The 25,192-nt window shown below is 41.7% G+C and overlaps 1 protein-coding gene across 2 annotated transcripts in view; it reads right to left on the reverse strand.

Annotated features, from left to right (window-relative positions):
* The window catches only part of SV2C (synaptic vesicle glycoprotein 2C), a 153,744-nt gene that overhangs the window by 23,181 nt on the left and 105,371 nt on the right, over window positions 1-25,192 (reverse strand). Inside the window, exons 4-8 of one of the 2 annotated variants that reach the window (XM_008691274.2) lie at window positions 9,237-9,370; window positions 8,685-8,774; window positions 6,501-6,611; window positions 5,967-6,055; window positions 2,129-2,287 (exon numbers count right to left, since the gene is read on the reverse strand). In XM_008691274.2, coding sequence (XP_008689496.1) covers window positions 2,129-2,287; window positions 5,967-6,055; window positions 6,501-6,611; window positions 8,685-8,774; window positions 9,237-9,370 — 583 coding nt within the window. Of the gene's footprint in view, window positions 1-2,128; window positions 2,288-5,966; window positions 6,056-6,464; window positions 6,612-8,684; window positions 8,775-9,236; window positions 9,371-25,192 lie in introns of both variants that reach the window. The other variant, XM_008691273.2, reaches the window with a different exon arrangement.

Below are 25,192 nucleotides of genomic sequence, written 5' to 3' on the forward strand. Positions count from 1 at the left end.
GCTTTTTTTTTTTTTTTTTTTTTTTTTGAGAGAGAGAGAGAGAATGAGTGAGCAGGGTAGGGGCAGAAGGAGAGGGAGAGAGAATCCTAAACTAGCTCCACACTGAGTGCAGAGCATGACATGGGACTTGCTCTCACGACCCTGAGATCAGGACCTTAACCAACTTAGCCACCCAGCCGCCCCAATAGTGGCACATTTTAAGAATATTATCAATTTTCTGAAATAAAACTGAATTTAGAAAGGGAAAACCATTTTAGGTTTTTTATGAATGGATAATATATAGCCCGAGTACACAGGGTACAGAATTGAAAACACCGAAAAAGGATAAAATAAGTCTTTTCCTAGCCATCTCCGAGCCTCCCAGTTCTTTCGCCCAGAGATGGCCAGTGTGGCCACTTTCCCGTGTACTCTTGAGGAGCACTCTGTTCATAGAGCGCGAGCAAAGGACACACACTACTCTACACCTTTGGTTTGTTTCCCGAGAGTCTACCCCGGAGGCTATTCCATCCAGAGCAGTAACACGGCCTTGAAAAGAGGTGCCATTTTATGATATTGAGTAGAAAAGCTCTTTGTAAAAAATGAGTTCGCTAGTGGCATTTCACATTTCCCTGAAAGACAAACAAAAAAATGAATAAAAATTCTAACACCTTCTAAAATAAATATATATGTTTCACAGGGATTTTAATACTATTAAAATGGTTAATCCTTATATTGCTAATGTAAAAAATTTCCTAGTGGTGACTGAAGAGTCAGCTTAGAACTTTAACAAGCGTCATTCAAAATATGTCAGAGACACAAACATATCAGACGTTTCTAATGGAGTAACAATACTTTTAAAAATAAATGAAGTAAATGTTTACCCTACCATTACAGAGCACGTGACTCTAAGGTTTCCGTGGTAAAACAAGCGCAGACTCGGGCTGGTATTTTATGTGGGAGAGTGAAAGCGATCCTACATGGCTTGCATAAGGATTAGGCCCCTCGCGCAACTGCCAATTTAAACAATTATCTCCTACTTCATAATTCTCCCTTTCATTATACAAACCGTAAGCATCCTATAGAATTCTTTTTCATCCTTCCAAGTGGTTTTGCCCTGAAGAACTTTGTTCAGTTTTTTATAATTTTTACTTTTACCAGTTCTGCGTTTGGTACAATTTCCTAAAATGATGTAAACCATCAGGAGCTCACATCAGCCATTATTTGTTCAGAAAACAACTTATGGATAGAAACAAACGGCTTTGTTTGTCCCTTTCCCTCCCTGAAAGAATGCACTGGAACCACCTTCCTGAGCCAGTTCTCTCTCCTTATCAAGAAGCATTCCAGGGCTCCTGGGTGGCTCAGTTGGTTAAGTGTCTGCCTTCGGCTGAGGTCATGATCCCAGGGTTCTAGGATCGAGGCCCATGTGAGGCTCCCTGCTGTGGGGAGCCTGCTTTACCTCTTCCTCTGCCTGCCACTCACCCTGCTTGTGCTCATGCTCTCTCTCAGTCTGTCAAATAAATAAATAAAACCTTTAAAAAAAAAAAAAGATGCATTCTAGATTCCACCTTCAAAAACGTCCTTTGCTAACTTATTCCGTATTTTCAAAGCCCTGAACTTTGGGGAATCATTCCTGTTCTCTAAGGGAAATCTTCCTGATACAATGTAACACTACTTCTTGATTCAGCCTAGTGGAGAAGGAAGGGCTTCTGAAAAGTGGTCCCCTTTCTCAGGGGTAGGAGACAGGCATCAAGTTACACTTTGGGTCCCCTCTCTGAATTAAGTAACACCATTACCCATCTTATTTCCTCATACTCCTCACTCTTCTCTTCTGTGACTTATTTCTGTGGCTTTCCAGCGTCTCTCTAAATTTTCTTTTCATACCAGTTAATTCTGCTACTTCACAAATGTGAAGCGACGGTTTCAGAAGCAGTTTTAAGTCAAGTACTGATACACATATACCCTTTCTTTTAAAAGCCCATTTGGAAGTGTTTAAATTCAGTTTGAAAATTACTAATGTACAAACTAAAAAATAACAGCAACAACAATAAAAACAAGCAAACAACAGTGCATGATTCTGTGCAGTGAAGGTTAGGAAGAAAGACGTTTTTCAGAACAGATAGCAGATTAAGTTATTTCGAAGTTTCCGGACCTGCCATTCTCGTATTCCGCTCCCATGTGCAACTGATTTGCCATTGTAAAGTTAACACCTAAATTTGAAAATTTTTCTCTCTCAATCTTTTCAATGGGCAACACGTTCGACTGCAGATGTTTAATGACATCAGGGAACCACACAGATAATCCATAGTACCTGCAAAGACAAAGAAACGGGAGTGTGTATGGGTATCAGTGCACCTGTTCAGTGACTGCCCCCCTGACATTTTCAGAGAGGCAGGGGTTCCTGGAGAAGCACTTGTGATTCTGATCAGCTCCCTGCAACATGAGGAATCATTGAGCCATCATCTGTACTGCCCCCTCCCCGTCAGAGAGACGGCCTGGGAAGCCCCAGGGATGGGAGTCCTGCACTCTGCCTTTGGGCAGGGACATGCATCATATACCAACACAGGGCTTCCTGACCCTGATGTTTTTTCTTATCACCCCAGGCTTCACTGGGGAACCCCGTCCCCTAGTCTGGTGGTACAAACTCCTGGGGTCCAAAAACACTGAGTACTATTAAAGAATGATCTCTTTACTAATGGGGACTATTTCTCGCTTTCTACAGTACTGTGATACTGTTAGCCTGAGGGTAGAGATCCATTTCTCAAGTGGTTCAAGGCTGGGGAAAGGGTCATTTGGGTTATTATCTGAAAGTCCAGGTTATTTTCACTTTCTGCCTTACCCTCTTCTGTACGATTCTAGCAGGTGACAGCTCAGTCACTCTGCTGTGCTCTTTAGTATAGTAGCCACTAACCACATGTGGCTACTGAGCAGTTGAAATGTGGCTAGTGCCGTTGCTGGGTCCTGGGTAGCTCTATTTTTAACTTTTTGCGGAAGCTCCATACTGTTTGCCAGAGTGGCTGCACCAGTTTGCATTGCCACCAACAGTGCAGGAAGGCTCCCCTTTCTGTTCATCCTCTCCAACATCTGTTCTTTCTTATGCTGATTTTAGCCATTCTGACAGGTGTAAGGTGATATCTCATTGTAGTTTTGATTTGTATTTCCCTCATGATCAGTGATGGTGCATTTTCATATGTCTGTTGGCCATTCGTATGTCTTCTTTGGAAAAATGCCTCTGATCCAGCAATTCGGGTATTTACCCAGAGAATACAAAAATACAAATTTAAAGGGATACAAGCACCCTGATGTTTATAGCAGCATTATCTACAGTAGACAAATTATGGAAAGAGCCCAATGTCCATTGACTGATGAATGGATAAAGAAGATGTGGTGTGTGTGTGTGTATGTGTGTGTATACATATATGTACATATAAATGGAATATTACTCGGCTATAAAAATGAATGACATCTTGCCATTTGCAATAATGTGGATAGAGCTAGAGAGTATTATCCTAAGTGAAATAAGTCAGTCAGAGAAAGATAAATACCATATGATTTAATTATATGTGGGATTTAAGAAACAAAATAAACAAGCAAAGGAAAAAAAAAGAAAGAGAGGAAAATCAAGAAAGAGACTCTTAATTACAGAGAACTGATGATTACCAGAGGGGAGGTGGGCACGGGAGGGGGAGGAATGGATGAAATAGGTGACGGGGATTAAGGAGTGTGTTTGCTGTGATAAGCACCGGGTATTGTATGGAAATGTTGAATCACTATGTTGTACATCTGAAACTAATATTATACTGTGTGTTAACCAAATGGAGTTCGAATAAAAACTTAAAAAAATGTGGCTAGTCCGAATGAGATCTGCTCTAAGTATAAAATACCAAATCTGGAGACTTATGAAAAAAAGAATGTAAAATTAAGTCATTAATCACTTTTATATTGATTATATGTTGAAATTATACTACTTTGGACATAATGAGCTAAATAAAGTATATTATTAAAATAAATTTCATCTGTTTCTTTTTATTTTCTTTCGTGTGGCCACTAGGAGATTTAAAATGACATATGTGGCTTGCATTTTATTTCTATAGAGGTTGCTGCTCTAAGTTGGTGGTTCCCCAAGTAGGATCTCTGGACGAGCCCAGCATTGCCTGAAAACTTGTTACAAATGTACTCTCCAGTGCCATCCAGAACGGCTGCCTCAGAAACTGTGGAGGTGCAGTCCTCCAGGTGATTCTTCTGATGCACACTCACCTCAGCCTGAAGTGTCCCGTCTCTAATATCAGAGCCATGACAGTACCACCTGCCTGACTCTGGTTAAACGGGATGCACAGTGCCTCGCAGATAGTGAGTGCTCAAAAGATTATTCAGTGTTGATCATCACCACTGCCATCAGGATTTCTAGAACATCTCTGCCTTACGATTCCATAGATGTCCAACCCCTTCCTTCCATAGACCATGACTGAATCACTGTGGGGGTGTGAGTGGTGGCCGTTAAATCAGAAATGACTCAGGAATAGAACATCTACCACACTGCTCTCTACTCATACACTCAGGACAAAAGTCTTCGGAAGTGGCAACAACGAGGTAAGCACGCTAGCCTGGAACACACATCATCAATGACATGGAGGAGTTTCAGCTAATTTTTTATTTATTCAGTGAACATTCACTGAATATCATCAAATGCGAGGCACTGTGGAAACCACAAAGCTTAAAATGTGGTCAGCAATAAATAACAAAATAAAAGCAAACCAGATATTACCATGTAAATCTCCACATCAAGAGTAGAACTTTTGACTACTTATCTTTGTACCTAGTTGAGTGTTTAGTACAGAGTAGATACTTTTTAGCCTTCTCTGCCTTCATTGATTGATGTGTCTTCTAGAACTTGAGTGGGAATTACTTTACATATTCTGAATCAACCCTCTTAACTTGGAAATAAGGAAATAAAACTTGATAGTGTCTCCAAGTCACAGAGCAGAGTGAGGCCTTAGGTCTTCTGATCCACACTTGCCTTGTCTCTCCTTTTACTACCCCTCATGGCACTATGAAAGATCGACCATCTCTGACCACTCACCTGTTTTAATTTAGGCATGTTTACAGATAGAATCTGCAGTGTACATGTTGGGCTCTACTAGGGCGTTAAGAGCCAACTGACCTGAAAGTGTAGGGTATTATCTAATTGCCTCTTTTAAACAGTAAATTATGCAAAATAGAGTTGGACACAAATATTCTAAAGCCATTAGCAAATAAAATTCTGATATTTTCTTCCCACCTCCTCTTTTCTTAGAACACATATATGGTGGTTTTATTCATTCAGTAACTACTTATTGAACACTTACCATGTGCCGGGGCACATAGCAGTGAACAAAATAGTTTAAAACCCCTGTTCTCACAGAGCTTCCACAGAGGGGGAGACAGAGCTTTATTCTCTACAGAACAAAGAAATGTTTTGTATATTAGAAGATGGAAGGTGCTCTAGGGGAATAATAGGGCTGAGGAGGGGGTAGGGAGTGCTGAGGGGCCGCAGTTAAGGAAGTGCTTACGGAAGGTGACCCTGAGAAGGTGACACCTGAGCCAAGTCTTAAAGACGTGAGGAAATGAGCTGGGCGATATCTGGGGAGCAGTGCCAAGACAGTTCCCTGAGAGGGGAACGTTCTGGCATGTTCAAACAAAAGCAAGGAGGCCAGTGTGGCTGGTGCCGAGCAAACAAGGAGAGGAAGGTGGAGAAGCCACGGGGAGCAAATCACCCACAGTCTCGTCAGACTTTCCAAGGACTATTGGTTTCGCCACCCAGCATTAAGACAAAATAAGGTAAGTCATATATAAAAACTATCATGGTCGGCAAATCTAAACTGAAATAAAGAAAAAATCTTTCCTAACATATTAACAGCATCAAACAGTGTAAGAAAGGAGAGCCGTGTGACTGGAAGTTACCGTGTGGAAATGTAAAGATTTCACTCACCAAGAACTGAAATATTACTTACCCAAAGGACAGGGTGAACCAAACAATTGTAAGCTTTATTGTATTTTCCCTGACTGGGTAGTTGAAACATCTCATGAAAGTCAACCAAATCTGTGAAATATTAAAGAGTTAGTTTCCTTGTGTGGTTATGCAGTGACCCACTCCCCAATCCCCTTCACCAATTATAAAAACACTTCTTTCAGCCAGATTCATTGGAACTTCAAATGTCAAGGCTGAAGGCTCTAGGAAACCAAATACTGCAAGTTTCACTTTTTTAGCTTCCTGGAAGCCAATGGATAAAGTAACTTAAAACTTCAGTGTGTCCCAGCCCTGACAAGACTTCTTGCCTAGCACCTTCCCTTCCCAAAGATAGAATGTCTTGGCTAGCCCACTTATCTCAGGGGGGTCCTTTCACCTGGTCCCAGTGCAGGAAAATAAGGTGTCCCGGACAGAAGGGGGCACAGCCCCACTCATGGAATGGTCACAATAAACCCTGCTTCTGACCAATTGTAAAGACGACATGTTGGCCAGCGCTCAGGGCGGGTCTATTACTTACTCCATAGAGTTCCGTGCGGATCCGGACAAAACACCTTTTGTACCACGTCCCTGTGTCACTCTCAATTTCAATCAGCTCATCTATTTGTTTGGGGGTTTTGATTCTGTGGACCTGTAGAAAGCAACACAATGCCAAGTGCTGAGTTCTCTTCTCTGAAGGCCTATCATTTGTTTTGAAATCCTCCATGGATTACATGTAGGCATTATTTTGTGATACTCTAGATTTTTTTTAAATCACAGAGGTGTTCTTATTACTCAACATATTAGTTTTGGGAGGCTTCTTCTTCTCTACTCATCAATGTTTGTTTGTTTGTTCATTCATTCATGGTCACCCACTGAGTACCAGGTCCAGCACTAGATGATGGAAATGCAAACAAAATATCACATACTCTCAGCATTACCATACAAAGAAAAAAACCTCTAATGGAGATCTATACTGGATGGGAGAGATGTATTTTACAGAACACCCAAGTTGACTTGGGAATGAGAGAAGCCTTCAGGGACTGAATCTGAGCTAGGACTTATGGAGAAGTAGGTCATTTGTCATGTATGTAAACCACTTGGAGGCCATTCCAAGCGTGAGAGCTACCATGTGCAAACATCTTGAGTTGTGAGAGAAAACAAGGTCCTGGCCAACTACAAAGACTTCTGGATTCCTGAAAAACAGTCCAAGGCCAGGGGGCAGTGAGTCATGAGGGCTGAAAGAAATCAGTGGCAGTAAGGTCAAAAGTAAGGAAAAATGAGTGATATTTAGGATGGAAATAATAGGACAGAGTGATTCCTTCAATATTATGGGGATAAAGGGTTGAAAGAAATAGGGTAGTTCTAAGGTTTTCCAGTTTGGTGGTACTGGTGGTATCTTCTGATAGAATTTAGTAAAAAGAAGCAGCTTGAAGACTTTTAAGGTGCTAAGTTCAGACTTAGAAATTCAGATTGGGAAGAACATAGAAAGATGTCCATAAAGGCCTTTGACATGTATGTCTGGAGCTCAGAAGAATTGTCCATTACGAGATAGCTGGAATCAGCTAAGGAAAATATATAAGGTTAAAAGAGAAATTGCTAAAAACAGAGTCCTGTAAAACAATATTTAAGGTAGGGGCATAAGAAGAAGGGCTTAAAAAGGAGGGTTTGGAGGAATGCATGCAGATTCACTGTGTTGTAGGCACAATAAGGAAAAAGACAAATTTGTCATGGTGGAATTGTGTAATGACTTTGAAAGTCACATAATAAATGACTCTGAGATTACCCATTCTTTGGGACTATTTCTTCCTGTTCTCACCTAATTGAGTAACAACATGGATGACCATGTGTGAATTTGGTAACTCAAACATTCTGGAAGAAAAAGCAGGTAAGTAGCACAGTGAGGCCCTGGAAAGACTCACCTTCACAGAAGATGCCTTTGGTAAAGGATTTTTCCTCACCTGGCTAAGAAGGGTTAGGTGACATTGAGTATCTAGATGATGCCTCAAGATTCCTCCAGCCTTATGATCCTTTAATTTAAAAAAATTCATCCTCTGTTGTGCATCTGCTTAAAAGATGGGCCTATTCAAAGACTTCCAGGTCCTCAATGAAGGACATTCATTACCGACCTTCATTTTTCCATTACATTGCATAAAAATTTTTGCTAATGAAGAATGTGTGATGATTTAGGTAAAGGCCAAACTAAGTCTATATTTACATTATGAAAAATGTGTTTCCTAAATAAAAATGAAATAAATAAATGTCAGTGGACTATTTAATGAGGGACTGCTTCATATGCTTTAACACCTATAGTTGATGTTATTTATAAAACCCTGAAGATCTTATTTATGTCCCCCTTATGTCTTACTGTATGTCTGCCTAAAGCTACTTCAGACAAAACATTATTAGTCTAATTGAATGACTGCCTATGTAAAAAGATTTAAACCATTGTTCCTTCCAAAAAATTCCATCCATCCAATTTTCACTGCTTTAGACTGGCCTTCCCCACTGAGAATAGACTTGGTAACAGGGACATAAGAACATTCCATGCAGAGCGAATGGCACACACAGAGCCAGTGAGTGCAACATGTCTACGTGAAGTGGGAATATGAGGAACCGAAAGACAAGCGTAGCTGGTGTAGAGAGAAAAATTTACAATCCGGCCTTTTCAGAAAAGGTTTCCCTGCCCTTGGCGTAGAAGAATCACTGAGAAGCAGGTACTCACCGAGAAGACTTTCTCAGGCTGACCCCGCGCTCTCATGTTTGTGTCATGAATTAATTTCAGGATCATCCACGCTTCATCGTGTTTTCCAACCTAAGAAATGCGAACCGACCATGAAGGGCTAAAAGTAAAAACACTCATACTCCCTGATTTTCCAATAACCATCTTGTGTTGTCAGAGCAAATGGGGTGTAATTGCACAAATGGGATATCCCACTGGGTCTCCTTAAGTACGTGAGCAGTTCAATGGATGTGCCTAGAACTCGAAATAGCATCTCTGGCTACTAAAATTTCATGTATAAAAAAGTAGGACAAAGTCTTTTCACGGAGTGAGAAGTTACTTGCTTGAGGAAGAGCATTAGCGCTTTCTGGCCACGAGGCAGCTTTTTCACACACTTGTCTTTTAGAGCCTGTCTCCATGAGCCAACCCCTTCAGGGTTCCATGGTAGCAGGGAAAACGTACTTCCCAAAGAGGCAAACACACTTTGCTAGAATTAACAAGGAACTTTTTCCAATGTGTGTGGCTCCCTTGAATATTCATAGTAATACATGTTACCTCCAACAAGAACCGTGGGCTTTCAGGCATGAATGTGAGGGCCACCACTGAGGAGACACAGGGCAGCGCACAGACTATCACGAACACACGCCAACTGTGAAACTGGTAAGCTGACCCCATGCTGAAGCTCCACCCTAGAAAAGAAAGAATGGAAGAGTGAAGGAGAGCGCCTCTCAGATGGCCTGCTGGGAAAGCAAGGACCCCCCCCCCCAATCACTGTAGGTGTCTACACTGCAAATGTATTAAGTCTTCATATCCACAGAAGAATGAGCCGATCTGGGCATTAGCCACAGTAAGCAGCTCAACTTTACAACCACCAATAGCAGTGTTGAGAGAAAAAAACCAAAGGGGTCAGAGCTTAAGTATGGGGGTACATGTGTGTTTCTGTACAACCGAATTCTAGGGGCCATGATAAATTAATTTGGAATACTTTTTGCAATAGACCTCTATGCTGGGACATGTTCTGTTTGCTCCTCCAGATCACTGCCCCTTCCCTCCCTCTTGCTGTGTTTTGGGAAGTGGACTGGTATGGAGGCATCAACTGGCTCGTGTGACCACTGGCTTCCATTGGGTCTGGCAAGGTGGGAGCAGCATTCAGGATATTTCTTTCCCTTGCTTCCCTCCTCCCTTCCCCTGGCTGGGTGGAGATTTGTCAGTGGGAATGCTCATCCCCTGGGACCTTCTCCTACAGCCACAGCTCTTGTCAGCTTCTGGCAATCACCCCCTCCTGGTGCCCTTTGAGGCACAGGTAGGTACAAGATGCCCTCCTCCTGCTAGCTCCTCAGTGCTTTATTATTCCCTATTGGTTTCTTTTCATTATTTCCACATGACTCTTTAGTGATCCCTTGTGAGGGTGTTGTTGGTTTCCTGCCAGGACCCTGACCAGTACAATTGTGAAGAAATGGCAGGTGTGGTATCTCTCCATATGTGCATGTCATAAAATAGATCAAGACAATTTAAAATTTCTAAATAGTATTTTTACTATAATGAAAATAAGTATAATGGGATACAAACAGAAATCTCTTTAAGAACTAAGGAAAACTGCTGAGAATAACCAGGAATCCCACTGCCATAGTCCCCTAGTTAAAGCTAAGCGTAAGAACTAAATAAAAGCTGAAATGAAATAATAAGTAAAAAATAATATTCATAAAATTTAAATAACAGTGGGAAAAAAAGAACTAAAAGGAAGCCAATTTTTGAATGAATATAAAATGGCTGAAAGCTAAATTCAAACGTGATTCTAAAAGAGAAATAATGAAGAGTATCAAATTTAATTGAAAACAGAGAGAAAATATATAGAGACATACATGAATTTCATGAGACAAAATTTTAGTTTTTAGCAACACGTGGCATTTATAAGGCCTTTTGTGAACAAAAGTCAGGTGTTTTATACCGCATCCCCAGGACAGCAGTGTATTTATTCATTATTTACACAGAAGCCAAGTGAGATTCTGAAGGTGATGTAACTTCCTCAGGGCCACAAAGCTGACATTACATATCAGCATCTTCTCCACCCGGACTTGAAGCAGAGTCGTGTACCACACCCAGCCTCATGTCTATGCACACTGGCTCATCAATGCAGAATTTGTTGACAAATGATACAAACATCAGTGACATGCTACATCAATCAAATGATTAATAAACATTTTCTGGGAATTTAATACATACTCTATGGATTGGTAAATTAACCACATCATAAACTTTAGGAGAAGGTCCAAAGTCCCAAATATCCAAACCACAGAAAAAAAATTGGTGGAATAGAGAAAACATACCTTGTTCACTTCACATTTTTTTTAAAAGATTTTATTTATTTATTTGACAGAGAGAGAGAGACAGCCAGCGAGGGAGGGAACACAAGCAGGGGGAGTGGGAGAGGAAGAAGCAGGCTCCCCGCAGAGGAGCCTGATGTGGGGCTCGATCCCAGGACTCTGGGATCACGCCCTGAGCCTGAAGGCAGACGCTTAACGACTACGCCACCCAGGCGCCCCTGTTCACTTCACATTTGATCTGAAAGTTTCTTATAAAGAATATCTTTTTATTTTTTAGAAGCTCTAGATCATACTGTTTAACACACCAAAAGAAAAGCTGTAGATGGCTAAGTGAAGCAAGTGCAAAGCTACAGCACAGGATTACATCACACTAGTGGATAGAGCTGGAAGCTTCTGGCACCAGAACAGGGCTCCCTCCCTGCCCAAAGATGTCCTCATCCCCATGTCCAGACCTGTGACCACGTGACTCTATATGACAAAGGTACCTTGAAGGTGCAATTCAGTTAAGGATCTTGAGGTAGACTGATTATATCATAGAGCAAGGTCCGACCTACATAAGTAGAAGAGCTTTTCATAAAAGACAGACAGAGAGAAGGAGATGTGACGAGGGAAGTGGGAGCTCAGAGAGACATCTGAAGGTGCTGCAGTGCTGGCTGGGAAGATGTAGCCGGGGCCACAAGCCAAGGAATGTAGGCAGCTTGCAGAAGCTGGAAAAGGCAAGGGCTGTCTTCTCCCCTCCCACCTCCAGGAGCCCTGCAAACCCATTTAGACTTCCAACCTCCAGCATTTTAGGATAATAAACTTGGGTGGTTTGAAACCAGGCAGTTTGTGGTGATTTCTTACACCAGCATTAAGAAAGCCATAGCCTCTCTTTGCAGTTACAGCTCTGTTGCTTACATGATTGACAGCAATTAAACTAAAGAAGTTCAGTTCTTCTCTATGAAACCTCAGGCTCCTGGCTTTTGCTTGGACTTCTCTGAAGGCATCTCCAATGACCTGTCTCCTTTCTGACACCTGGTCTTAGAAATACAGCCCTTCACTCTCACTGCTCCCAAACATCACATCACTGGGGGAAGAGACTGAGTGCGATGTGATTCCATTTGAGCAGTTTTCCGCCCACGGAGGAAACTGGACTACAAACTGAATCTAATCCCGGAGGAGAGCTAGCTGGTCCAGAGGCTCCCTCTCCTCAGCTTAAAATGCAGTTTCTTCAGGGGTAGATTCTTCTGCCCAGCAGCCTAACTTTAGCCTGATCACTGCGGTTCACATCCTTCTGTACTTCATTAGCTGTGAAGTGGGGCTCCGGCCCCCTGCTTGGTGTATGTGTGCGCACACGCACTGTGCTCTTGCTTTATATAAAGGGGGTGGGGTCCACTCCTTTCTCTCCCCGTTTTTTGCAATATGCTTTTCCCCAGCCTCCAAAACTCAGTTGTACCCCTCCTTCTGTCTCTCTTCAAATCTCTAGCAGTCTACTCTACTCCTTGCACTTGACACCCACCTCCTGTTTTCTTTGAGAACACAAACACAGAGAGAACTACATACATCTTTCCTTCTCACTCCTGAATCTCCCCACCCACCTGCGCCTGTCTGCACCCTCTGCCTTCCCTCAGGAGCACTGGCAGTTGGTCTGTTGTAACCATTCCAAGGCCAGTCTGTCCTTGAGACTCTCTCTCCTCCTTCTCTCTCTCAATTACAGAACTGTAATTACCTGTCCCTTCTCTCCAGCTCTCGTCATGGTGTTCTCTCACCTTACTCGATGGGTCATTCCATCAGCACACCCATCTCTGCCATCTAAGAAAAAACCCTACCTTGCCCCCCACATGCCTCTCTAGTTGCAATGCTACTCCTCTGTCCCCATTCTCAAAAGAATGGTCATGAGCAACTGTCTCCACTTTCTCACCCCAAATGGGCTTCTGCCCCCAAGTCCACAGAAGCTATGCCAGTCAAGGTCATCTGTCCTGCCAAATCTAATAGGCACTTCTCTATCCTCTTCTTACTCGAATTGTCTACATCATTCCATATAGCTGACCGTTCTCTTCTCTTTGAAGAACTTTTTCCCTTGTCTTCCTCATCACGACACGCCACCTCATTGGTTTTCTTTCAGTTTCCTTAGCTGACTTTTTCTCTCACTAGCTCTCCAAAGTCGGTATATCCTAAATATTGATTGTCAGTCCTGTTTTCTGGATATAGGTTCTTTCTAGGCAGACTCGTGTATTTCTATGACTTTCAGCACCATCTGTATGCCACTGTCTCTGACACATAGCCTCTTTCTAGGTCTCCAGAAACCCACCTCCACCTGCCTATTGACATCTTCACAGAGGTGTCTAATGGGCATCTCCGAGTTATTGTGTCCAAATGCAACTTCTGATTTCCTGCTCTGCTACCAAAGAAAACTCTTGTTTTTCTTTCAGTGTTCCTGTTTCAGCCAATGATACATTGTCAGCCACCCAGATATTCATGCCTAAAACCAACACCTCATCTTCAGTTCCTCTTTTGCCCTTACCACATTCAAGGTCCAATCTCCGCAAGCTCCACCTTTCCAACAGACCTCAAAGCCACCCACTTCTCCCCATCTCCCCGGCATCACCAAGCTTTGTCTTTGCATTTGGTATTTTCCCTGCCAGGACTGCTCTGCCTGAATATTTGCATACGTTGGTGCCTCCTTCCCACCTTCCAGGTCAGTTTAAAGTTACCTCTTCAGAGAGGCCAAACCCTCAATTCCACTCTGTCACCAAAGCCTGTCTTATTGTTTCCACAGCACTTACTGATATCCAAAGCTGTCAACTGCATTGATTTGGTGACACGTTTACTCTCTGTCCCTCTCCGCACTGGGAGAGTAGGAACTCTGCTTTTGTTACCCACCAATACATTCTCAGTGCCTATAGCAAGTCATGGTCCATAGACAGGTGCTCCTTAAACATGTGCTAAATGAAAACACACCCACACTCTCTCACAGTGCGTTTGTGTGAGTATTTGAACACATGACAAATCACTGCAGGCTAATAAGACTAGTTTTCTTTTGACATTTTTAAAATTCACACTAAACAGCAAACCTTGATTTATTTTTTCAAATTAAATTAGTAATTTATATACTGTAAAATCTATTACCTTTTCAGATTACCAGTTCTATGAGTTTGATAAATGAATAGTCATGTAGCTACCATCATAATCAAGAGGCAGACTGGTTCCATCACCCCAAAACATTCCTTCCTGCTGCCCTTTTGCTGTCAACCCTTCCTCCCTTGCTAGCCACTGATAACCATTGGTCTGTTCTCTGTCCCCATAGTTTTACCTTTTCCAGGATGTCATCTAAATGGAATTCTACTGTACACAGCTTTTTCAATCTGGCTTTATACACTTAGAATAATCCATCCGTGTGGATTGTTACACTTATCAACAGTTTGCTCCTTTTCACTGCTGAGTACAACTGCCTTGTGTGGCTAGATGACAGTTTGTTCACTCACCATTTGAAGGACAGCTGGATCGTTTCCAGTTTTAGGTGATTATAAATAAAGCAGCTGTCAACATTTCAGTCAGGTGCTTTGTGTCCCAAAGTTTTCCTTTTTGCTTGGGTAAATACCAAGGAGCAGGTTAGTGGAGTCATAGGATAAGTTTATGTTTAGTTTTATAAGAAACTGCCAAACTGTTTTCCACAATGGCTGTATCATTTTACATTCCCCTCACTTGTGTGTGATACTTTCAGCTGCTACAGATCCTTCCTACCACTGTTTTGTCTGTTCGGGTTTTTTGTTTGTTTTTGTTTTTTGTTTGTTTGTTTTTGCCATTCTAGTAGGTGTGTAATGGTATTTCATCATGATTTTAATTTGCATTTCCCTACTGCCTGGTGATCACCTTAATTTACTTTGTTTATTCATTCATATTTTCATTGAGTATCTACATGTGCTAGTCACAATGTTCCACAAAGTGGAGGCTAGTAAGACTTCTTTTCTGCCCTCGAGGAGTTCTAGTCTAGGGGAAGAGGCAGATTAGTTAACAGATACAACAAACAGTCCCACACATGCTGGAACAGGTTATGAAGAAAGTATAGTGGGAGTACAGAAGGAGCAGAGGTGTCTATCTGAAAGAGTATTTTCAACAGAGCCCAAGCGAAATTTCTTTTCTGATTTGGGTCCTGAACAAAGAGCTAATTCTTAAGTTTCTAACATTCAAGTTAGAGATACAATCCAATTCAATACTTAAGAAGTAGATGAAAGTAGCCAAGACAGGTTGTGCCATACCTGGTCCCTAACTCTTTCCTTCTATATCACAACCATCTGACCTGGAGAAAGGGAGGATGACCCTCGAGTGGGAGGAGGGAGTCCTAGAAAGGGAGACCAATGCTACTCCCCTTTTAGGACATGGCCCTGGGAAAGGGGATCAAAGACTGATGGATGATATTCTGTGTCCCAGATGAGGGACAGACACAGTGACAGTCTTGAGAAATGGCCCTGCAGATGCTTTGATAAACTAAAATACCATTATCTGGATCCAAAATGAATAAAAGAATGAAGTGGTAGAACACTGACCACCATAATTATTCAGCCATGAATTCCTGGGACCCCTCCCCATTTCGATTTCAGTATGGTTTACATCTGAATTTGAGAGTGATATAACACCTAAACCACCACCAGCAGGAAGCAGGGAGACATCAATAGGAATGAAGGACCAGAATATGAAACCAGGACCCATACAACTAGGGAAGTGGGTTATTGCATTTAGACACTCATCTGCACTTAGAAAAATGGATTGTCTTAAATGAGTCCTCTGTTGGCACCATGCCTTTCTTGTCTTATAAAAAAAAAAAAAGAAGTGATTCTTGGTGTGGGTGGTGGTTCTAATTGTCCTCTGGACTTTGTTAAAAAATACCCATCAAAATGTCATACTGAGGGATTTATCTACATATAATGTAAATTCCATGTATGGAAGAACCTCAATTAGGGTATTACAGAAAGCGGTTACTGCACAGCGCTAATCAGTGTGGCGCTAATAAGAGCATTATGCATCTCACATAGTAATCAAGGCCATTTACAAGCCTCGAGCCAACGTGCTCTAGGACTGCAGAAACTAGCTGCCTCCGCAGTTGTACGACTGTCTGAGATCTTTCAGGGTGCCAAGGCAGAAGTATGTGATGCATGTGGAAGAAGAATGCTGGCTTTCATGCTCTTTTTTTGGGGCTTAGTTGCTGTTGCGCTCGTGAATGAGCACATACTTTACTGATCTATATTTGAGTACCAGTTTTGCAATATTTGTAGGACGCAGTCTTTGGTAAGAAGGCAGTTTTTTTTTTTTTTTTTTTTTTTTAAGATTTATTTATTTATTTGAGAGAGAGAGAGAGAGCACGAGCAGGGGGGGAGAGGGAAAAGCAGACTCCCCGCTAAGCTGGGAGCCCGACGGGGGTGGGGGGGGGCTCTCCAGGTGCCCCAAGAAGGCAGATTTTAGGTGCAAGACACAGATTTAATGTTCTTAAACATTAGCAATCAGTATTTATAACAAATACATATATGTGAGACAAGTTTTTAGTAGCTAAGAAGTAAATCGCCTATATTTATTGGTCAGTGGTCTTCACTCACAAGGCACAGAGACAACTAAAACTCTTTTTGGAAAAGTAGTTCAAAATCCATTTTCTTGAGTGGCAACACACTTAGGAAGGGAACAATGATCAGATAAATTTCTGATTTTATTCCTACAGAAATAAAGTTTTATACCCTCAACAGGTTACTGGGTTTGCAATATAAATACTGTCTAATCCACGTGAAACATTAACGCTTGGCTAGAAACTCAGGTTGTCATCCATCTAATGTCATCTGTGACTTTAGAACCAGATGTAGCTGGACAGCCTCTAGTGCTGATAGCAGAAATTTTCACCTCCTCCTCATTTGTTAAAAAAATGAAAGAAAAAGAAGCCAGAGTGAGGGGAAAAGTTAAATCAACTATGGTATAGCCATGAAAAGCACACCATGTAACTACTTGCAAAGAATGAGGTAGATCTTTCTAAACTGATCTGGAAAATGTCCAAGTTACACTGCTCAGTGAGAAAGTTCTTTTTCAAACAGTGTAAACAGTAATCTCATTTTTACAGACACATAAAACATATTATATCCAGAAAACAAGGGAGGGGAGGTATACACTTAACTACTTTAAATGGCTACTCAGGGTAGGGAGTGGGTACTAAAAGGGGACTTTCGCTTCTGGCATTATTTGAGTATTCTATTGCCTTGTTATACTATTTAATCAAAAAGGACAAAAAAACTTTTCAAAGAGTTGTAAGCCTTTGATTTTTCTCAAGGTCTGATGGGAAGAGAGAAAGTATAAGGAAACTGGAATGATAATTTTGACACTATTCAGCATCCATACAATTCTCAGAACTAAACAAGGTTCATTTTGATTGCAATGAATCTGAACATTGACACTATAGTGCTATTGATGGAGAGCAATGAGAAAGTGCCAGAGACTACCCTGACGTCTCCAGGTTGCAAAGGAAACAATATTCACAGACCTTTGATCTTTAAACCAGTAACTCTAGTCACAGGCTACTTCTGGATTCCTGGGGGCAGAGCCAAGTTGCATTTTGAGCCAATCATGTAGCACAACTGCTGACATTGGTACACAAAGTAATCACAATAAAAAAAAAAAAATGGCAGGGGGGCTCCCGGGTGGCTCAGCTGGTTAAGCATCCAACTCATGATTTTGGCTCAGGTCATGATCTCAGGGTTGTGAGATCCGATCTGGTGTCTGGCTCTGCACTCGACAGGGAGTCTGCTTCTTTCCTTCTCTCCCTCTACCCCTCTGCCCCTCTGTACTCTCTCTCTCTCTCCCAATAAATAAATCTTTAAAAAAAAATGGCAGGGATCTGCCCGCAGCATGTAACCATGCCTTTAAAAGGCAAGAGTCAATTCAACTACATTGGAAACAGGGGATGTACTGTATGGTGACTAACATAATATAATAAAAAATCATTATAAAAAAAAAAGAGTCAATTCAACTGGAATTATACACTCTAGGGAGAGGGTCCAAGGGTCCAAGTCCAAATAACTGCAGGAGTCACCTGTCTCTAAGAGCAGGCCTAAGCAACAAGCTAATCTTTCCTCTAGTTTCTCTATTTCTGTCTCTGAGCTCTGGTCTTACCATTAGGAATGCACAGAGTGAGTGGTCAACAGCAGGAGGAATGCCTCTGGTTCCTGAGTGTGACTTGTCACCCTACCCTGCTTTCAAAGAAGCAAACTTCCTGGTGGCTTTTGAAAGTCAGAAATTCAAGGGCTTATTTGTCAAGGTTATTTTTTTCTGGAATATCTTCTGTGAGTGCTTCAAATATGAAAAGAGTAAACAAGAGTACCTTTCCAGAAAGAGTTCCTGGTGCAAGCATGTATGACTCATTCAAGCATGGTTCTTCCCAAGCTCCAGTGAAAGAAAGAGTCTAAGAGTTTAAAAAAGGTGATAGCATAAAATGTGTGTAGATGTGTTTCTGTTTTCAACAAAGATCCTTTGGGATTTTCTTTTGTAGACAGACATTAATATAATATTAATAACATGATAATGTAGATCTATTAAAATCTTATCGAAGACCTTTATGTAACTATATACTACAGTAGCCTATAGAACTGGCAAATTTTGACCACATACAAATGAAGCTTATATCATAAATGCATATAAATGCAGCTCAATACTTTGTAAATACACGTTGTATATACTCATATTTATTATCTTACAGTATATATAGGCACACATTGACTTTCCTTCTCTATCTTATATAAATATTTACTTAAAAACAACTGCGTATGTTTGTAGGTTTATATTAATACATAAACTCTTGCATAAGCTGATGTCCAGGCTTAGGAAACTGAAAAGCAAACATAACTATTGAGAATTCTTACATTAGATAGAAAGTTGGACTAACAGACTCAAAAGCCATTTTAGGGCTAAGCTTCTCTCTGATTCTAAGATCTTGTACCTGGAACAGATGAAACCACAAGAAATTCTCTTTGGAGTATAGATCCATGATAAGAAATGGAGCACTTTAAAAACTTAACTAAATAAAACTAAAACAAACTTGTGAACTGCAGGTTGTTCTGACACAAATGCCCAAAGGTTGGTAGAAGACTCCTGGCAAAATAACGATACTTTTTCTGTATATTAGCAACCCAGTCTGATCTGCTTTTAAAGTAGCTGTCCTTAAAATACTTTTTAGTTGTTTTTTAATTGAATTAAACACACAATGTTACATACATTAGTTTGAGGTGTGCAACATAGTGATTTGACAAGTCTGTTCATTATACTGTGCTCACCACAAGCGTAGCTGTCATCTGTCACCTCACAACACTATGACAATACCATTGACTCTATTTTCTGTGCTGTCCCTTTTATCCCCATGATGTATTCATTTGCTAAATGGAAGCCTGTATCTCCCTCTCTCTTCAACTGTTTTGCCCATTCCTGCACTCCCTTCCTCTTTGGAAACCATTAGTTTGTTCCCTGTATTTATGGGTCTGTTTCTGCTTTTTGTTTGTTTTTTAGATTACACATACATGAAATCATATGGAACTTGTATTTCTCTGACTTACTTTGCTTAGCATAATACCCTCGGTTCATTCATGTTGTTGCAAATGGCACTATCTCATTCTTCTTTATGGCTCAGTAATATTCCACTGGATGTATATACCACATCTCATCCATTCATCTATTGATGCACACTTGTGTTGCTTCCATATCTTGGCTATTGTAAATAATGCTGCAATAAATACAGGTGTGCACCTATCTTTTTGAATTGGTGTTTTCGTTTTCTTTGGTAAATACCCCATAGTGGAATTATTGGATATGATATTTCTATTTTTAATTTTTTGGGGAAACTCCATATTATATTCCACAGCGGCTGTACCATTTTTACATGCACCAACAGTGCACAAGGGTTCTTCTTCCTCCACATCCTCACCGACATTTGTTATTTCTTGTCTTTTGATACTAGCCATTCTGACAGGAGTGAGGTGGTATCCCATTGCGGTTTTGACTTGCATTTCCCTGATGATGGGTGATGCTGAGTGTCTTTTCATGTGTCTATGGGCCACCTGTATGACTTTTTGGGGAAAATGTCTCTTCAGGTCCTCTGCCCATTTTTAAATTGGTTGGGTTTTTTGGTTTTGAGCTGTATAAGTTCTCCATATATTTTGGATATTAATTCCTTATTAGATCTGCCATTTGTGAATATCTTCTTCAATTTAGCAGGTTGCCTCTTAGTTTTTTTGACAGTTTCCTTTGCTGTGCAAAACTTTATTTTGCTGCAGTCTAGTAGTTTATTTTTGTTTCCCTTGCCTCAGGAGACCTATCTAGAAAAAATGTTCCTATGCTCCATGGCAAAGAGATTACTGCCTATGTTTTCTTCTAGGAGTTTTTATAGTTGAGGTCTCAGGTTGGGTCTTTAATCCATTTTGAGTTTATTTTTGTGTATGATGTAAGTAAAATACTTTTTTTTTTCTAAGCAGCACTCCATACAACTTCAGGGCCCCTGTTTTATTCCAGATCAGGATTTCTTTTTGTTCTTTGGACACGGCCTTAGCAAGATCTTGTCTGTGATCAACAAAAGCTCTCTATCCATTCCTGGAAGATTTTCCATGATGTGGCATAAAAATACTAATGGAATCCATTCTTAGGTGAAAGATAGTTCCCCAGGGTGGGGATAAGGAGAGGGCCATAATATTTCCAGTGTTATGACAACAGAGGTCAGCCTGAGTGCTCTTTGTGGCTGATGCCAAAGGTCACCCTCATACATCTTCGCTAACTGTTGCCCTGTCTACCTGTTGCTTTTTTCTAGCCCCATTTCTTGCCTTGTAGTCTCTGATCCAGAACAAATCATTTAACACTTGACAAGTGAAACAGCTGCTTAGCTCATGATTCAGGCCCAAAACGACCCTTAGAGCTTTGTCATTCATGTCAAAGAAATTCCATTCTAATGGGCTGGGAAATACACGCAACCACATGACATGCAATCACATGAGCCCTGGTTTTGGGGCTGCGCCTCAAGGAAGGCGACATCGCAGGCCCCTTCCAAGTGCAGTGATGGCAGAGCAACTCTGGAGAGGTCTATCCTTTTAGCCCCATCACCAGCTATTGTTCACTTGTATCCAATTTAACACCACACCCTTCACATCGTCTCAGGTTCCTAGCTCACTGACACCAGAGGCTTCCTGAAAGGCTCCGGCCCATGTGGAGGCACTCAACCTTGCTCAGAGCCTTCCACACCAGAACTGGGACAGTCAGCCTCTACTTTCATCCTTCTCTATGTCCAGCCAGCCACTGGGAAATGTAACTCTGTTTTCTGTATTTTGCCCAAACCTCTCCTGTTCTCTCCATCTCTGCTTTAGCTGAGGGCCTTGATCTCCCTCCCTGGGTCATCCTCCCAGGGCTGGCGTGCAGCTGGCATGGTCTGTATGGCTGTGACGACTTCTGAAATACAGAAGTACGCAGGTCATGGATATGGTCCTGAGCCCTGGTGCTCTGCACCTCTCCACGGTCCAGCCACACACGGGCAGCACCAGCCCAGCAGTGGGCCTCAGAGGTTCCAGCACTTTGGCTTTTCTCTCTTCTCACTGACCATAGCCCTCGTGCTAAATCAGTTTAATGCCTTCTCTCTTTAATAGAGCTCCAGCTTCTAGTCTTCCTAGTCTTCAAGAGATCCTTCTATAATAAAAATCAGATCTTATCACTCACCAGCATAAAACCTGTCCAGTGGTTCTGTGTAGACCCTTCAGGATAGAGCCCAGATTCTTCAGTGTAACCACAGGCCCTCCAAGACCTGGCTCCTGGTTCTGTCTGCATCCTCATTCCTCATGATCCCTCCTTCCACACTGCTACCAACAAATACTTTGGCGTCTTCACTACTCCTCACCCGTATCAATTTGGAGAATTCCTAGACTTCAGTCTTCTATTGACCAAGTAGGGAGAAATGGCTTCTGTAAATTCTTCAGGACACACTAGAAGGTATTTACTTCCCCCAGTGAGTTTTCTTGCTATCCTGTGAATTCCCACAGTGCTTAGCACAGTGACTGACAGAAAAGCCACAGGAGAGAGTGAGGATTTATCTGCAAGTCTGTTCCATGAAGCCACGGGCCATGTCTTACTCATCTTTAGTATAAAATATGACAAAGAGTAGTCACTCAGCAAATGCTTATGTAATTAACCAATGAAGAACCCACTCTTGGATTCCTTTATAATCACTTTGCCTAGGACATTCCAAAGTGACTTTCTGAAAACATATTTATTTTTTAATTTCTAAATATAGGAAGTTTTTTGTTTTGTTTTTGTGACTGATTTCTAAAATTTCTAAGAGCATATGTTTGGTGGTTTTCTGAGATACAGTGGAACTTGCTTTAGTGCTCAGATTGATCCATTTTTGTTTTTGTTTTCCAGCTTTATTAAGGTATGATGGACAAATAAAAATTGTATATGTTTTAGGTGTACAATGGGATGATTTGATATGTGCACACTTTGTGAAATGATTATCACAAATAAGTTAAATCACACATGCATCACCTTACTTTTTTTGCAGGGGCATTGTGGAGGGAATACATAAGATCAACCTCTTAGCAAATTTCAAGTATACAACATAGAATTATTAACTATAGTCACCATAATATATATAGAACTGTAGACACATTAGATCCTCAGGACTTATTCATCTTCTAGCTGAAAGCTGTACAAGCCTTTGACCCATTTCCCCAGCTTCTAATGGCATATCTCACCCACAGCCAGACAGCAAAGGGGGCTTCCCCCTACAGCAAAGGATGTATTTTCTCCTGGACAAACTTAATACATCTCACACAGATTGAATTTCCTTTTGGAAAAATAAAATTCTCAGGAATTAATAAGTTGGTTTTTAACTCAAAGGGACACTTCTGACAATACATCTTTAAAGCATGCTTCATTCAGATTGTCTGAAAACAAAACAGAGGAGCCCACATCAGTTCAACAGTTGGCAGAGACCCAGTTCACTTCTGGCCATCCTTGATTTATAATCCTGCAGAAGACGCACAAATGCTGTTCTCCTCCCTTGCCCCTTCCCTTTTGTTCAAAATGTCAGGCATCTACCCAGAGTTAAATTTCACCTTTGCTCTCTGGCAAGGCTGCCTGCTTGGGTCATTAATCTTGGACCAGAAAGAAGCTCCTCGCAGCTACTGACTGTGGAAAGGATTGGTCCTGGCGTATCCCAGGGAATGGTTTTCTAGGGCTTATGGCGCCAGAAAAATCAAACCCAGAGTGAAGGAGTCTGGGACAAAGGCAGCAGTTTTTCATTCGCTATCACCTTCTGTGGCGGCTGCTTAGAGAAATGATCTAATAACTCGGCAAGCCCACAGTGAGGAAGCACTGGAGCCCAAGCAGATGGCCGGCCGGTGGCTCCAGTGCAGGCCAGGAAACCGGCCTCGACTGGAACGCTAGTTCCCAGCCCTGACAGCTTCACCTGTGGGCTCCCTTTCTGCTCACGACAGTGTACCCGCTCTGATGACAGTTTTGGTAAAAGACAGGAAGATGTGAGTACCAGCTGTGGACTCCAAGAGGGACACAGGTGGAGGGGATTCGTGGCCTGCACCATATTCCCAGAATATTTAGAGCACACCCACCATTTGCCAGGCACCTCACACACATCATCTTGTTTAAAACATCAACAATCCTGTTGTCCAAACCCCCACCACTGCCAGAGGGTGAACACATAAAAGGCAGGCCACCAGTTAAATTTGATTAAAAAAATTTTTTAGTATAAGTATGTCCCATGCAATATTTGAGACATACTTATACGAGAAAATTTATGTGTTGTTTATCTGAAACTCACATGTAACTAGGAACCCTGTCTTTTTTGTTGTTGTTAATTCCGGTAACTATACCCCAGGAGACATTTGGCGATGTCTGGAAACGTTTTTGATTGTCATGATCTTAGAGGAGGAGTTACTACTGGCATCTCGTGGGCAGAGGCCACGGATGCTGCTAAGTATCTTCTAATGCACACGACCACTCCTCCACCCCAAACAATTACCCAGCCCAGAATATCAGTAGTGCCCAGGATAAGTGGCCAGGAACTGGTCACTGTTTTTTCTATGTTACGAGGACTCAAAGTTAACAGAGCTAACGAAGGTAGTTTGAAGCTTGTTTTCAAATGGATGTTGGGAACCAGACTTTCAGAAGGCTTTGGATTTCATTCCTGATGAAGGCATTTTGTTTTATGTTAGTTTTCATTATTAAGTTATAAGCTCTTTTTGCTATAAAATCGATCTATAGGGGTTGTCATTTTCCTCCTTACATACTTTTAAATGCACCTTGAAGAACAAGTAAAGGTGGCACATAGTAAGAAGAGCTAAGAAATTCTCCTTGCCCGCCCCCACCCCAGGGTCTTGGTCGAGGGCAGCACTGTCCATCAAATGCTTTCTGAGAACACCTGCAGCTTATAAACGGTTAGTACTACAAACAAGGTAATAACCAAATGTTTCCTAGAGAATCTGTATTCTTGTTTCATAAGGGCAGGGGAGGTTTGTTCTTCAAATTGCCTACTAATCTTCAGGAATGGGGAAACAGCATCCTTAGTAAAAGTACCTGGCTTCAACCACACGACCCCGCCAGGTTCCTTGAGACAAGCCATGGCAGTCAGGGCTGGGAGGCCCATGCTGGGTTCCACAAGACCGACACTGAGGACCTGGGAAGCGTTCCTCCTCTTCAGGTTCCTCTCAGCTCCAGCCTCCTGGTGTCCGTCACCGTGCCCAGGGATATCATCATCAAGGTTCACAGGCTTCTCCCAGCACTCACGACCACCATCCGCACAGCTCACCTCTTCTCCCCTGCAGCAGGATCTCTTCCCCGACTCCTGCTGATGAAACCCCCATTCTCTGGAGCCTGGCTCCATGAAACCCTATCAGCCATGAAGTGCTCTACGGCAGCCTTAACGTTTCCTTCCCTCTCCCCTTTTTCCAGACAGTGTCCATGAGTTATTTGCCTTCTGTCTACCTGCTGAATACCACTGACCAGAACACAAGGCCCTTTTCTTTCTTTCTTTCTTTCTTTCTTTCTTTCTTTCTTTCTTTCTTTCTTTTTCTTTCTTTCTTTCTTTCTTTCTTTTTCTTCCTTCCTTCCTTCCTTCCTTCCTTCCTTCCTTCCTTCCTTTCTTTCAGATTTTATTTATTTATTTGACATACAGATAGCCAGCGAGAGAGGGAA

The sequence above is a fragment of the Ursus maritimus genome, unplaced genomic scaffold, assembly GCF_017311325.1.
Source record: "Ursus maritimus isolate PB19 unplaced genomic scaffold, ASM1731132v1 scaffold_5, whole genome shotgun sequence".
In the NCBI taxonomy this organism is placed as follows: domain Eukaryota; kingdom Metazoa; phylum Chordata; class Mammalia; order Carnivora; family Ursidae; genus Ursus; species Ursus maritimus.